Source organism: Mustelus asterias, chromosome 11 (assembly GCF_964213995.1).
Source record: "Mustelus asterias chromosome 11, sMusAst1.hap1.1, whole genome shotgun sequence".
Classification (NCBI taxonomy): domain Eukaryota; kingdom Metazoa; phylum Chordata; class Chondrichthyes; order Carcharhiniformes; family Triakidae; genus Mustelus; species Mustelus asterias.
Window position 1 is genome coordinate 60,770,728 of NC_135811.1, and position 16,518 is coordinate 60,787,245.

Sequence of the window (16,518 nt, forward strand, 5' to 3'; positions counted from 1 at the left end):
AAACCATTATGTGGACATAATAAGAACATGGAGCGGCATGATGGCACAGCGGTTCGCACAACTGCCTGACAGCGCTCGCAACCAGGGTTCGATTCCTGGCTTTGGTCACTGTCTGTGCAGAGTCTGCACGTTCCCCCCATGTCTGCATGGGTTTCCTCCCACAGTCGAAAAGACGTGCTGGTTAGGTGCACTGGCAATGCTAAATTCTCCCTCAGTGTATCCAAACACCCCCATTGTGGCGACTAGGGGATTTTTACAGTAACTTCATTGCAGTGTTAATGTAAGCCTACTTGTGACACTAATGAATAAAATTTAAACTTTAAGAACTAGGAGCAGGAGTAGGCAATTCAGCCCCACGAGCCTGCTCCGCCATTCAATACAATCATGGCTGATCTCATCTCAGCCTCATCTCCACCTTCCCTTCCCATAACCCTTCATCCCGCTACTCATTAAAAACCTACCTCCTTATTCAATTTGCTGAGTGTTCTGGCATCCACTGCACTCTAGGGTACAGAATTCTACAGATTCACAATTCCTTGGGTGAAGCAACTCCTCCTCATTTCTGTTTTAAATCTGCCAGCCCCTAGCCTAAAACTATGGGCTCTCATTCCAGAACGTCCAACATCCGCTCTACCTCTACCCTCTCACTCCCATTGAGCATCTCATATGCCTCAATTAGATCCCTTCTCATTCTTCTAAACTCCAGTGAGAAAAGGCCTAAGCTGCTCAATCTCTCCTCATAAGACAAGCCCTTCATCCCTGGAATCAATCGAGTGAACCTTCTCTGAACCACCTCTAATGCATCTACATCCTTCCTCAAGTAAGGGGACCAAACTCAGTACTCCAGCTGCGGCTCACCAATGCCCTATACAGTTGTATCAGCATTTCCCTACTTTAATACTCGTGATTGACAGGGATGTTAACTAACAGTGCGGCTTCATATCAGATTTCAAGTGGCAACACAAGAAATCAATTTTCACTAACCAGCCAAAGTGGTGATGGGCTGATCACTTTAGCTTTGCCCCTAGATTACAAACAGGAAAGGCAGTGCGTTCTCACAATTACTGCATCAGATGGAACTCAGTTGGACACAGTTCAGGTCTACATTCCAGCGCTCACATTATAGTCAGCATTAATGAGGATAAACCAGGCAGCACAACAGTTGTGGTTATCAGTGCTTCTAATGAAGATACAGGGGAGAATGCCAGAATAACTTATTTCATGGAAGGGAACTTCCCCCACTTCAAAATTTTTAAAAAAGGACAGTGGAAGGCACTGACATTTACCATCATATGTCCAAAACTGACTGCAGGTAACACATCTCTTATTGCAGGGAGAAGCTAGTCAGCGTAAGCAAGAACACTGATTGCAAAGACCAGCAGCAGCCAAAGGCCGTTAAGATTCTTGCCTTTTTAAAAACCTGGGGACTATAGATCTTAAATGTCTCACCAGCCAGTTCCTTTCTCAAAGTCTAGTAGAACACATGAACCTTTGGTAACAAAATTAAAAGTGACTCACTTCATAACCCGAGATCCATTTCCTTGAGGGAACTCTGCAATAATCCTAATATACAGCTCCAGCTACTAACGCAACTCAATTACACAGAGTGAAAACAGTGTCTTCATCACTACAATGAGCCAAACAGGTGAACTACACTTTTGCTTATAACGTGTAAAAACGTAAAATTCTTTTGAACTGTATCTTTGTGAGTATGCACACAAGTGACGTAAATCTTTGACGATCAAGATGAATGCCTGAATAAATAATTCTCTTTATTTAAACCCACAAAAGCTTATTGCTGATTGTTTAAAAATTGACCCCACAGTGGTTGAGAAACATACAGCCTTCTCTTCCAAAAACATACATACCGATTACGCAAGGGAATTACGCAATGGGAATCCATCTGATTCAAGCTTCCACCTGACCCTGTCCATAACAACAGGCTGTACCTTGCCCAGAATCAGTCCAATATGGACCACAATTTCTTTTCACTCATCACCACCCAGAACAACTTGATTGCACAGGGTTCAAAATACACAGGGGCAAATTTGCCCGTGAAGACCCCCAACAAGTCCAAAACGAATCAATGATATGGCGACCAATGCAAGAAAAGTCCCCCAATGTATGTGGAAGAGACAGAACCAGTGAGTAACTGCTCCTCCAATCATAGATTCTGTATCTCCCATGTTCACTGTTCCAGCTCTTTCAACCACAGGTTCCCACTTTCTCCCACTCCTACTGCTCTTCCAGAAAGAGTATCTACGAGTGGAGAAACAGCAAGGTTGGGAGAGAGGGAAGGAACCTGAGACTGAAAGATCTGGAGCAGTTAATCTCCCTAAAACAAGGTGGTCTGAAGCTATTTAAAAGTGGCTGATGGCAGTAGTTGAGATGTACAAAATCATAGTGGGAGATGGCAGTTAATGCTGAGCCACCGGGTGGCTTTCTTTTAGCTGGAGTATTTTTGCAGTTCTACAATCAAAAATGAATGGTTCAGATGTCTGAAGACATAGGGCTGAATTTTACAAGGTGCCATGCTCCCTGCACTCCCTCCCCCAACTAAAAAGTCAGTCTGGAGCCCATCCATGATAAAGCCAGCTGCCCCACAGGCATCTAAAGCTCGGTGGGGTGTTAACTGGCTCAATTGAGACTGCCTCTCCTATATAGAAACAAACTCCTGCCAGAGAACTCTGTTGTCTCAGCAGTGCCAGGTTTATAGGCAGTCCCTGAAGAAATGGTTACGGAAGTCGGGCTTCAGGGAAGTCTGGTTTATTGCTGGGGCAAGGCTCGCAGCATTGTGTCACACCTTCACTATCTTCCCCCCACAAAATTGAAGACAGGTCGGGAGAAGGCTTGTAGCTGGTGGGAAGGCCACGTGGTGGATTTTATGAGCCTCTGTCTTCAGACTCATTGTAAGAAGTCTCACAACACCAGGTTAAAGTCCAACAGGTTTATTTGGTAGCAAATACCATAAGCTTTCGGAGCGCTGCCCCTTCGTCAGATGGAGTGGATATCTGTTCTCCAACAGTGCAGAGAGACACAGAAATCAAGTTACAGAATACTAATTAGAATGCAAATCTCTACAGCCAGCCAGGTCTTAAAGGTACAGATAATGTGGGTGGAGGGAGCATTAAACACAGGTTAAAGAGATGTGTATTGTCTCCAGACAGAACAGCTAGTAAGATTCTGCAAGATCAGGGGGAAAGCTGTGGGGGTTACTGATAATGTGACATAAATCCAACATCCCGGTTTAGGCTGTCCTCATGTGTGCGGAACTTGGCTATCAGTTTCTGCTCAGTGACTCTGCGCTGTCGTGTGTCGTGAAGGCCGCCTTGGAGAACGCTTACCTGAAGATCCAAGGCTGAATGCCCGTGACTGCTGGAGTGCTCCCCCACAGGAAGAGAACAGTCTTGCCTGGTGATTGTCGAGCGGTGTTCATTCATCCGTTGTCATAGCGTCTGTCACGGGCATTCAGCCTTGGATCTTCAGGTAAGCGTTCTCCAAGGCGGCCTTCACGACACACGACAGCGCAGAGTCGCTGAGCAGAAACTGATAGCCAAGTTCCGCACACATGAGGACGGCCTAAACCGGGATGTTGGATTTATGTCACATTATCAGTAACCCCCACAGCTTTCCCCCTGATCTTGCAGGATCTTACTAGCTGTTCTGTCTGGAGACAATACACATCTCTTTAACCTGTGTTTAATGTTCCCTCCACCCACATTATCTGTACCTTTAAGACCTGGCTGGCTGTAGAGATTTGCATTCTAATTAGTATTCTGTAACTTGATTTCTGTGTCTCTCTGCACTGTTGGAGAACAGATATCCACTCCATCTGACGAAGGGGCAGCGCTCCGAAAGCTTATGGTATTTGCTACCAAATAAACCTGTTGGACTTTAACCTGGTGTTGTGAGACTTCTTACTGTGCTTACCCCAGTCCAACGCCAGCATCTCCACATTCAGAGGAACGTAAAATCCAGTCCATGATTATATCCTACAGTGTGGATTTTAACTGTAACTTGATCCTTCCGCGTTTTGAAGAGACAAGAGTGAACCGCAGAGTTTATGACATCAAGTTATAGAATCAGAATTCCTACAGTGCAGAAATAGACCATTCGGCCTATCGCGTCTGCACCAACTCTCTAACAGAGCATCCCACCCAGGCACTATCCCTGTAGTCCTAGTATTTACCCCATTAATGCCCCTAACCTACACATCTTGGGACTCTAAGGGATAATTTAGCAAGGCAAATCATCCTAACCTGTACATCTTGGGACTAAGGGGAAATTTAACAAGACCAATAAAGCTAACCTGCACATCTTTGGACTGTTGGAGGAAAACGGAGCACCCAGAGGAAATCCACGCAGACTTGGGGTGAACGTGCAAACTCCACACAGTCACCCAAGGCCGGAATCAAACCCAGGTCCCTGGCACTGTGAGGCAAGAGTGCTGACCACTGTACCACGCAAACTAGTTTAATTTACGAAGTTAAGCAGAAAATATAGCGTGGCCAATCACAAGCTCTGTAATAATCAATGGTTAGTTCGCTTCCTGTTTTTCATGTTTCAATCCATGAATCAGAACAAGTCAGAACAAGCTTGATGTCGGTACTGGGGAACTTGCTAGAGTCTATTATCAAGGATTTCATAACTCGGCATTTGGAAGGCAGTGGTATAATCAGACAAAGTCAGCATGGATTTACAAAAGAGAAATCATGCTTGACATAAGAACATAAGAAATAGGAGCAGGAGTAGGCCATCTAGCCCCTCGAGCCTGCCCCGCCATTCAATAAGATCATGGCTGATCTGACGTGGATCAGTACCACTTACCCGCCTGATCCCCATAACCCTTAATTCCCTTACCGATCAGGAATCCATCCATCCGCGCTTTAAACATATTCAGCGAGGTAGCCTCCACCACCTCAGTGGGCAGAGAATTCCAGAGATTCACCACCCTCTGGGAGAAGAAGTTCCTCCTCAACTCTGTCTTAAACCGACCCCCCTTTATTTTGAGGCTGTGTCCTCTAGTTTTAACTTCCTTACTAAGTGGAAAGAATCTCTCCGCCTCCACCCTATCCAGCCCCCGCATTATCTTATAAGTCTCCATAAGATCCCCCCTCATCCTTCTAAACTCCAACGAGTACAAACCCAATCTCCTCAGCCTCTCCTCATAATCCAAACCCCTCATCTCCGGTATCAACCTGGTGAACCTTCTCTGCACTCCCTCCAATGCCAATATATCCTTCCTCATATAAGGGGACCAATACTGCACACAGTATTCCAGCTGCGGCCTCACCAATGCCCTGTACAGGTGCATCAAGACATCCCTGCTTTTATATTCTATCCCCCTCGCAATATAGGCCAACATCCCATTTGCCTTCTTGATCACCTGTTGTACCTGCAGACTGGGCTTTTGCGTCTCATGCACAAGGACCCCCAGGTCCCTTTGCACGGTAGCATGTTTTAATTTGTTTCCATTGAGATAGTAATCCCATTTGTTATTATTTCCTCCAAAGTGTATAACCTCGCATTTCTCAACGTTATACTCCATTTGCCATATCCTCGCCCACTCACTCAGCCTGTCCAAATCTCTCTGCAGATCTTCTCCGTCCTCCACACGATTCACTTTTCCACTTATCTTTGTGTCGTCTGCAAACTTCGTTACCCTACACTCCGTCCCCTCCTCCAGATCATCTATATAAATGGTAAACAGTTGCGGCCCGAGTACCGATCCCTGCGGCACGCCACTAGTTACCTTCCTCCAACCGGAAAAACACCCATTTATTCCGACTCTTTGCTTCCTGTCGGATAGCCAGTCCCCAATCCACTTTAACACACTACCCCCAACTCCATGTGCCCTAATCTTCTTCAGCAGCCTTTTATGGGGCACCTTATCAAACGCCTTTTGGAAATCCAAAAACACCGCATCCACCGGTTCTCCTCCATCAACCGCCCTAGTCACATCTTCATAAAAATCCAACATGTTCGTCAAGCACGACTTTCCCCTCATGAATCCATGCTGCGTCTGATTGATCGAACCATTTCTATCCAGATGCCCTGCTATCTCCTCTTTAATAATGGATTCCAGCATTTTCCCTACTACAGACGTTAAGCTGACCGGCCTATAGTTACCCGCCTTTTGTCTCTTTCCTTTTTTAAACAGCGGCGTAACATTAGCCGTTTTCCAATCAACCGGCACTACCCCAGAATGCAACGAGTTTTGATAAATAAAAATAGATTTTTGACAAATCTATTGGAATGTTTTGAAGATGTAAATGGTAGAGTTGACTGAGGAGAACCAACGGATGTGGTTTATTTAGACTTTCAGAAGGCTTTCGACAAGGTTTCACCTAACAGACTATCATGTAAAGTTAAAGCACATGGGATTGCAGGTAATGCATTGTGATGGATAGAAAGCTGGTTAGCAGATAGGAAGCAAAGAGTTGGCATAAATGGGTCTTTCTCTGATTGGCAGTCAGTGACTAGTGAGGTTCCGCAGGGATCTGTGCTGGGACCCCAACTGTTCACATTATATATTAATGATTTGGAAGAGGGAACTGAATGTATTATCTCCAAATTTGCAGATGATACAAAGTTGGGTGGGTGAGCTGTTAGGAGGATGCAGAGATGCTTCAGCGTGACTTGGACAGGCTGAGTGTGTGGGCATCTGCATGGCAGATGCAGTATAATGTGGATAAATGTGAGGGTATCCACCTTGGTAGCAATAATAGGAAGACAGATTATTACTTGAATGAGTGCAAATTGAGAGAGGTGGATACTCAATGAGACCTTGGAGTCCTCGTGCATCACTTGCTGAAAGTAAGTGCACAGGTACAGCAGGCAGTAAAGAAGGCAAATGGTATGTTGGCTTTCATAGGGAGAAGGTTTGAGTATTGGGATAGCGATGTTTTTTCTACAATTGTATAGGGCGTTGGTGAGGCCACACCTGGAGTATTATGTGCAGTTTTGGCGTCCTTATCTGAGGAAGGATGTTCTTGCTATAGAGGGAGTACAGCAAAGGTTTACCAAGCTGATTCCTGGGATGGCAGGTCTGTCATATGAGGAGAGACTAAGTTGGTTAGGATTATATTCACTAGAGTTTAGAAGAGTGAGGAGGAATCTCATAGAAACTTACAAAATTCTAACAGGGTTAGACAGGGTAGATTCAGAAAGAATGTTCCCAGTGGTGGGGGAGTCCAGAACTAAGGGCCACAGTTTGAGGATAAGGGGTAAATCTTTTAGAACTGAGGTGGGGAGAAATTTCTTCACCCAGAGGGTGGTGAATGTGTGGAATTCACTACCACAGAATGTAGTTGAGGCCAAAATGTTGTCTGATTTCAAGAATAAATTAGATATAGCTCTTGGGGCTAAAGGGGTTAAGGGATATGAGAGGAAGGGGAGATCAGGACATTGAATTCGATGATCAGCCAGGATCAAAATGAATGGCGGAGCAGGCTCGGAGGGCCGAATGGCCTACTCCTGCTTCTAGTTTCTATGTTCCGTTGTTCAAACCTTGAGCATTTTAAAGGTCAAGATTTTGTGTGAATGTACACAGCTCTTAACCTTCATGACAAATTTTCAGGAGCTGTACTGACTGAGGCTTTGGTGTTACCACTCTTTCTTAAAGTTAATCCGATCCATTCAACGTGCAACCAGTAACCCAGTGCCAAAAATGGCCGCTATGGAAATAGATAGAAAATTCAGAGCTGATAACTATGACAACTAGATTTGAATCTCTTATTTATAAATCCAGAGTGTTCCTGGGCTCAAATTGTGGAAGTAACTTCAATCCAATAATATTTCAAGTTACTGAGAAGTTAGGATAATTCTTCCATTCAACTTTGATAAGCTGAACCCATTTTTATTTTCAGCAGGCCTTGAATTTTAAGGAAAATCAATTTAAAAAACTAAACAGTTGTGTAACAACCGGATCGGCTGAGTATTTCTTGTCGAACTGAACCTTGATGGATTTTTATTGCTGTTTAGCAGTGGTATCATTTCTGAAGCTTGCACATGAACAGTTTTCTCTTTGTATACGCAGAAAAAGATAATGATTGTTTGGAAAAAAATGGTCACTATTAGTAATAAAAAATAAAGACCAAAAATAAAAGTGGAGGGAGTGTTGCAAATCCTTTTTCATTTTGTTTCTTGAGAATTTCTATCACATGTAAATTCAAATATAGAACAAACTCACTCTGCTGTAATAGTGTATTAACCACTAACTTGTGGTTAGTGGGTGCTCTTGTGGGTGCTCCTGTGCTAAATCTATGTGCATCCTAACGTGTTTGTCAGCACTCACTTTAAATAGAAATATTGAGGGGAGAGAAACCTGAAATTGGCAGAACAAAACCAATGAGTGCGAGTGTGATAACTGCTTGCAATTATTTTTTTAAAAAGGGAGTTGGAGATGGGAGACTCATTCCCTTGGGCAACTTATTTCTAATAATGTAAATGAAATATGTTTTAATTTAAGTTAAAAGATTAATAGATATCCTAAAAATGTCACAAATACAGAAGATAACACAACAATGATACCTTCATCAAATACCAATAACTACACCAATTCATAAAGGGTTAGTGAGAATGAAAAAGGAACACCTTAAGTAGCCCAAGAAAATCAAAAAGTAGCCTTCAAGATCTCAAGGAAAGTCCTCAAAATAAAATGATCCTTGGCATTTAACACATTTACTTCCCAATCTAGAATCACCAATAGACAATGACAGCAAGATGCACTGCAGCAACTGCAAGGGGGCGGAACGGTGGTGCAGTGGTTAGCAATACTGCCTCACAGCAGTACCCGGGTTCAATTCCCAGCCGGGGTCACTGTCTGTATGGAGTTTGCACATTCACGCCTTGCGTGTATGGAGTTTGCACATTCACCCCTTGTCTGCGTGGGTTTCCTCTAGGTGCTCTGGTTTCCACCCGCATTCTAATAGGTGGATTGGCCATGCTAAATTGTCCTTTAGTGTCGGGGGATTAGCAGAGTGAGTATGTGGGATTACGGAGATAGGGCCTGGGTAGGAATACAAACCAGTGCAGGCTCGATGGGCTAAATGGCCTCCTTCTGCACTGTAGGGATTCTATTTTTTTCCCCCCAAGATGGTGCCGGAGCAAAGTGACTTCTTGTAAGCTGGCCCCAGCATACCTTCTAATTCTACCTTTTACTCTCATTCTATGCTTCTAAAACTTCATTCTAACTCTTTTAAACTTTCATTAAGTTGATCTTTTTCTATATCTTAGCTATGACTGCAACACTACATTCTGCACTTTCTCCTTTCTTTCTCTATGAATGGTATGCTTTGTCTGTATAATGTGCAAGAAACAATACTTTTCACTGTATACCAATTCATGTGACAATAAATCAAATCAAAATGATTTTATGAACTCAACAAGGCACCTTCCAAACGTACAATCCTCATCATCTAGAAGGACAAGAGCAGCAGATACCTGGGAACCCCACCACCTGGATGATCTCCTCCAAGCCACTTATCATCCTGATTTGGAAATATATCGCCATTCCTTCACTGTTGCTGGGTCAAAATCCTGGAACTCCCTCCCTAACAGCACCGTGGGTGTACCTACACCTCATGGCTTGCAGCAGTTGAGGGTGGTAGCTGAGCACCACCTTCTCAAGGGCAGTTAAGGATGGGCAATAAATGCTGTCTTAGGCAGCAAAGTTCACAGCCCATGAACAAATAAAAGTCAATCTCAGAGTTGCTAACAAAAATGTTCAAGCCAAGCATTTGTTTTATTAGTTTCTTCTTAAAAGAGATAACCTGAAAGAATTCACTTCCTATTCATTTGGTAACCCATTCATTTTGACTGAGCAGCAGTTGGCTTTACAGGTGAAATATTTAATAGTCTACATCCAAAGATATTTTCTCCTCTGCACAGATATTACTGCACACCTATCGCCTGAACATTTTCAGTTTCGTCTTCCACCTCTTGTCAAGCACTAACATTTAAGCAGAACTGTGTGGAACATTAAAGCATTAACAATGATGACTGGAAAACAAATTTATTTCTGCAGTCTGATACAACAGGAAGTGGTTGTGGCAAATCACTTACACTTTCAGAAGGAAATGAGATGACTATGTGAAATAAAAGGAAATAAAAAAGATCTTCAGCTTTTTCTGTTTGCACTTTAAACAATTAGCTTTCCAAATAGGCTCATAGAATAGAAAACAAACCAAATAGTAGCCAAGATCCCATCTTTGCAGAACGAAGGCTTACCTGGTCTCTTTCTTCCTTTCTCATGTCCCAGTTGACCCAGGTCATTGCACCCACAGGTGTAAACAGTCCCATCATCGAGAACAAAAACAGTATGTAGGCGGCCACAACCCACATCGCGAATCTTTTTATTTTGGAAAAACTCGCAGGTCCTTGGTTCTAAAACAACCTCCTCGTCAATGCCACCAAGTCCGAGCTGTCCAAACGATGCATTACCCCAACACAACATGGCTAATTCTGTACAGCTTCGATCTCTGCAGCCTTAATCGATCTGTCTTGGTCAGACAGATCCCTGTATTAAGTTGAAAGTAAAACGAATAGACAGGTTAATGAGAGTGTACAACACAACAGCTCCAGTGAACCACTGAATTTCAGCCCTGCAAAGACACTCTCTCTCCAGCTGGTTCCACCTACTTGGCCACCACACCTTGGCATGCGGAGGGAGATATCTGTGGGAAGGTGGGGAGGGGGATCTACCTATGGAAGGGCATGGGGAGGGGTGCGTGGGGAGGGGTGCGTGGGGAGGGGGATAACTGGAGGGGGGGTGGAGGGAGGAGGATCTCTGGGGAGAGCGTGGCGAGGGGGATCTCTGGGGGGGTGGGGAGGGGGAACTCGGGGTGGCGCGTGGGGAGGGGGATCTCTGGGGGCGGCGCGTGGGGAGGGGGATCTGTGGGGGCGGCGCGTGGGGAGGGGGATCTGTGGGGGCGGCGCGTGGGGAGGGGGATCTGTGGGGGCGGCGCGTGGGGAGGGGGATCTGTGGGGGCGGCGCGTGGGGAGGGGGATCTGTGGGGGGGTGGGGAGGGGGATCTGTGGGGGGGTGGGGAGGGGGATCTGTGGGGGGGTGGGGAGGGGGATCTGTGGGGGGGTGGGGAGGGGGATCTGTGGGGGGGTGGGGAGGGGGATCTGTGGGGGGGTGGGGAGGGGGATCTGTGGGGGGGTGGGGAGGGGGGATCTGTGGGGGGGTGGGGAGGGGGATCTGTGGGGGGGTGGGGAGGGGGATCTGTGGGGGGGTGGGGAGGGGGATCTGTGGGGGGGTGGGGAGGGGGATCTGTGGGGGGGTGGGGAGGGGGATCTGTGGGGGGGTGGGGAGGGGGATCTGTGGGGGGGTGGGGAGGGGGATCTGTGGGGGGGTGGGGAGGGGGATCTGTGGGGGGGTGGGGAGGGGGATCTGTGGGGGGGTGGGGAGGGGGATCTGTGGGGGGGTGGGGAGGGGGATCTGTGGGGGGGTGGGGAGGGGGATCTGTGGGGGGGTGGGGAGGGGGATCTGTGGGGGGGTGGGGAGGGGGATCTGTGGGGGGGTGGGGAGGGGGATCTGTGGGGGGGTGGGGAGGGGGATCTGTGGGGGGGTGGGGAGGGGGATCTGTGGGGGGGTGGGGAGGGGGATCTCTGGGGGGGTGGGGAGGGGGATCTCTGGGGGGGTGGGGAGGGGGATCTCTGGGGGGGTGGGGAGGGGGATCTCTGGGGGGGTGGGGAGGGGGATCTCTGGGGGGGTGGGGAGGGGGATCTCTGGGGGGGTGGGGAGGGGGATCTCTGGGGGGGTGGGGAGGGGGATCTCTGGGGGGGTGGGGAGGGGGATCTCTGGGGGGGTGGGGAGGGGGATCTCTGGGGGGGTGGGGAGGGGGATCTCTGGGGGGGTGGGGAGGGGGATCTCTGGGGGGGTGGGGAGGGGGATCTCTGGGGGGGTGGGGAGGGGGATCTCTGGGGGGGTGGGGAGGGGGATCTCTGGGGGGGTGGGGAGGGGGATCTCTGGGGGGGTGGGGAGGGGGATCTCTGGGGGGGTGGGGAGGGGGATCTCTGGGGCGGTGGGGAGGGGGATCTCTGGGGGGGTGGGGAGGGGGATCTCTGGGGGGGTGGGGAGGAGGATCTCTGGGGGGGTGGGGAGGAGGATCTCTGGGGGGGTGGGGAGGGGGATCTCTGGGGGGGTGGGGAGGGGGATCTCTGGGGGGGTGGGGAGGGGGATCTCTGGGGGGGTGGGGAGGGGGATCTCTGGGGGGGTGGGGAGGGGGATCTCTGGGGGGGTGGGGAGGGGGATCTCGGGGGGGTGGGGAGGGGGATCTCGGGGGGGTGGGGAGGGGGATCTCGGGGGGGTGGGGAGGGGGATCTCGGGGGGGTGGGGAGGGGGATCTCGGGGGGGTGGGGAGGGGGATCTCGGGGGGGTGGGGAGGGGGATCTCGGGGGTGTGGGGAGGGGGATCTCGGGGGGGTGGGAAGGGGGATCTCTGGGGGGTGGGGAGGGGGATCTCTGGGGGGTTGGGGAGGGGGATCTCTGGGGGGTTGGGGAGGGGGATCTCTGGGGGGTTGGGGAGGGGGATCTCTGGGGGTGTGGGGAGGGGGATCTCTGGGGGTGTGGGATCTCTGGGGGTGTGGGGAGGGGGATCTCTGGGGGGGTGGGGAGGGGGATCTCTGGGGGGGTGGGGAGGGGGATCTCTGGGGGGGTGGGGAGGGGATCTCTGGGGGGGTGGGGAGGGGATCTCTGGGGGGTGGGGAGGGGGATCTCTGGGTGGGTGGGGAGGGGGATCTCTGGGGGGGTGGGGAGGGGGATCTCTGGGGAGGGGGATCTCTGGGGCGACGTGCGGAGGGGGATCTCTGGGGGGGTGGGGAGGGGGATCTCTGGGGGGGTGGGGATCTCTGGGGGGGGCATGGGATCACTGGGGGGGCGTGGGGAGGGGGATCTCTGGGGCGACGTGGGGAGGGGGATCTCTGGGGCGACGTGCGGAGGGGGATCTCTGGGGCGACGTGCGGAGGGGGATCTCTGGGGCGACGTGCGGAGGGGGATCTCTGGGGCGACGTGCGGAGGGGGATCTCTGGGGCGACGTGCGGAGGGGGATCTCTGGGGCGACGTGCGGAGGGGGATCTCTGGGGCGACGTGCGGAGGGGGATCTCTGGGGCGACGTGCGGAGGGGGATCTCTGGGGCGACGTGCGGAGGGGGATCTCTGGGGCGACGTGCGGAGGGGGATCTCTGGGGCGACGTGCGGAGGGGGATCTCTGGGGCGACGTGCGGAGGGGGATCTCTGGGGCGACGTGCGGAGGGGATCTCTGGGGCGACGTGCGGAGGGGGATCTCTGGGGCGACGTGCGGAGGGGGATCTCTGGGGCGACGTGCGGAGGGGGATCTCTGGGGCGACGTGCGGAGGGGGATCTCTGGGGCGACGTGCGGAGGGGGATCTCTGGGGCGACGTGCGGAGGGGGATCTCTGGGGCGACGTGCGGAGGGGGATCTCTGGGGCGACGTGCGGAGGGGGATCTCTGGGGCGACGTGCGGAGGGGGATCTCTGGGGCGACGTGCGGAGGGGGATCTCTGGGGCGACGTGCGGAGGGGGATCTCTGGGGCGACGTGCGGAGGGGGATCTCTGGGGCGACGTGCGGAGGGGGATCTCTGGGGCGACGTGCGGAGGGGGATCTCTGGGGCGACGTGCGGAGGGGGATCTCTGGGGCGACGTGCGGAGGGGGATCTCTGGGGCGACGTGCGGAGGGGGATCTCTGGGGCGACGTGCGGAGGGGGATCTCTGGGGCGACGTGCGGAGGGGGATCTCTGGGGCGACGTGCGGAGGGGGATCTCTGGGGCGACGTGCGGAGGGGGATCTCTGGGGAGACGTGCGGAGGGGGATCTCTGGGGCGACGTGCGGAGGGGGATCTCTGGGGCGACGTGCGGAGGGGGATCTCTGGGGGGCTGGCGTTGGGGGTGGGGGGGGCGTTGGGGGGTGGGGGGGCGTTGGGGGGTGGGGGGGCGTGGGGCGTTGGGGGGCGTTGGGGGGCGGGGGGGCGTTGGGGGGCGGGGGGGCGTTGGGGGGCGGGGGGGCGTTGGGGGGCGGGGGGGCGTTGGGGGGCGGGGGGGCGTTGGGGGGTGGGGGGCGTTGGGGGGTGGGGGGCGTTGGGGGGTGGGGGGGCGTTGGGGGGTGGGGGGCGTTGGGGGGAGGGGGGGCGTTGGGGGGTGGGGGGGCGTTGGGGGGTGGGGGGGCGTTGGGGGGTGGGGGGGCGTTGGGGGGTGGGGGGGCGTTGGGGGGTGGGGGGGCGTTGGGGGGTGGGGGGCGTTGGGGGGTGGGGGGGCGTTGGGGGTGGGGGGGCGTTGGGGGGTGGGGGGCGTTGGGGGTGGGGGGGCGTTGGGGGGTGGGGGGGCGTTGGGGGGTGGGGGGGCGTTGGGGGGTGGGGGGCGTTGGGGGGTGGGGGGGCGTTGGGGGTGGGGGGGCGTTGGGGGGTGGGGGGGCGTTGGGGGGCGTTGGGGGGTGGGGGGCGTTGGGGGGTGGGGGGGCGTTGGGGGGTGGGGGGGCGTTGGGGGGTGGGGGGGCGTTGGGGGTGGGGGGGCGTTGGGGGGTGGCGTTGGTGGTGGGAGATGTTGGGGGGGGGAGATGTTGGGGGGGGGGAGATGTTGGGGGGAGGGGGAGATGTTGGGGGGAGGGGGAGATGTTGGGGGGAGGGGGAGATGTTGGGGGGAGGGGGAGATGTTGGGGGGAGGGGGAGATGTTGGGGGGAGGGGGAGATGTTGGGGGGAGGGGGAGATGTTGGGGGGAGGGGGAGATGTTGGGGGGAGGGGGAGATGTTGGGGGGAGGGGGAGATGTTGGGGGGAGGGGGAGATGTTGGGGGGAGGGGGAGATGTTGGGGGGAGGGGGAGATGTTGGGGGGAGGGGGAGATGTTGGGTGGGGGGGGAGATGTTGGGTGGGGGGGGAGATGTTGGGTGGGGGGGGGAGATGTTGGGTGGTGGGGGGGGGAGATGTTGGGTGGGGGGGGGAGATGTTGGGTGGGGGGGGGAGATGTTGGGTGGGGGGGGGAGATGTTGGGTGGGGGGGGGAGATGTTGGGTGGGGGGGGGAGATGTTGGGTGGGGGGGGAGATGTTGGGTGGGGGGGGGAGATGTTGGGTGGGGGGGGGGGGAGATGTTGGGTGGGGGGGGGAGATGTTGGGTGGGGGGGGGAGATGTTGGGTGGGGGGGGAGATGTTGGGCGGGGGGGGAGATGTTGGGTGGGGGGGGGAGATGTTGGGTGGGGGGGAGATGTTGGCGGGGGAGAGATGTTGGGGGGGTCGGGAGTTGGGGTGGGGGGGGGCGGGGAGTTGGGGGGGTGGGGGTTGTTGTTGGAGGGGTGAGCTGTGGTGTGGAGGTCGGATGGGCCGAGCACCGCACGGAAAGCACAAGCCACTCCATTCGCTGACATCTACCCGCCCTGAAGCCGCTCCCACAGATCATCCCGGGGGTGAGGAAGGAAATCGGGGTCGGGGCCGCTCCTGTCACCTGATCCAACAACTTTTCCAGAACACTCGGAAGCAGCTTCTCCCGCCGCGACAACCCGCCGGAAGTGACGCCACAATCCGACCGGGTCAGGACCGGGACCGGGTCAAGATTGTGGCGCGCCAGGGCGGCCTCCCGCCGAGCCCACTGAACATGCGCGGCCCCCGAGCCCACTGAGCATGCGCGCCCGCCGAACCCGCGCTGCATGCCGAGCCCACTGAGCATGCGTGGCCGCTGCGCACTCCGTACTCAGTGAGCATGCGTGCCTCCATGTTTTACCGTCGCTGAATTTGACATTCAGAGTGTTGTGTTGGGATTGCAGCCCTGATCTATAAACAACACCTCGGTCTGACTACCAATCTTTGGTTTTATTTCAGATTTCCAACATCCACAGTATTTTGCTTTTATTTTAATGGTATCAACGAGCCCTGCCAAAATTGAAGTCAGTGGAAATAGGGGGAACTCTCTTCTAGTTGGAGTCATACCTGGCACAATGGAAGATGGTTGTGGTTGTTGGAGGCCAAACATATCAGCTTCAGGATATCACAGCAGCAATTCCTCAGGGTAGTGTCCTCGGCCCAATCACATTCAGCGGCCTCAATAATGACCATCCTCATAGTCAGGTCAGAAGTGGGATGATTGAACAAAATTCAGCACCATTCGTGACTCCTCAGCTGCTGAGGACAGATATGTCCATATTCTGCAAGACATGGACAAAATTTAGCTGCTAAATGGCAAATAACATTCTTGCCATGCAAGTACCAGGCAATGACCATCTCCAACAAAAGATAATCTAACCAATTCAAAGTTTGAATCCCTGCAATCAGGTACGAGCCACAGCACTAAAATAATATTTATTAAAGTATCAAGTCACATTATCTGTAGCTGACTGTGATAAACAATTGAATCTTATCTTTCTCAACCTGTCTGCAACCTTTGACACAGTTGACCACACCATCCTATGATAATGCCCCAACTTTGTCTTTCAGTGTGGTGAAACTGTCCTAACTTGCTCCATTCTTATCTTTCTAAACATGGCAAGAGTCACCTGTAATGGCTTCCCTTACTACC

General features: G+C 52.8%; 1 protein-coding gene across 1 annotated transcript in view; it reads right to left on the minus strand.

Annotated features, from left to right (window-relative positions):
- Nucleotides 1–15,596, minus strand: part of herc4 (HECT and RLD domain containing E3 ubiquitin protein ligase 4) — a 106,859-nt gene extending 91,263 nt beyond the window's left edge. Inside the window, exons 1-2 of the mRNA XM_078223650.1 lie at nt 15,451–15,596; nt 10,231–10,519 (exon numbers count right to left, since the gene is read on the minus strand). Of these exons, the coding sequence (XP_078079776.1) occupies nt 10,231–10,456 (226 nt within the window). The 5' untranslated portion in view covers nt 10,457–10,519; nt 15,451–15,596. The remainder of the gene's footprint in view (nt 1–10,230; nt 10,520–15,450) is intronic.
- Nucleotides 15,597–16,518: the final 922 nt, after the last annotated feature.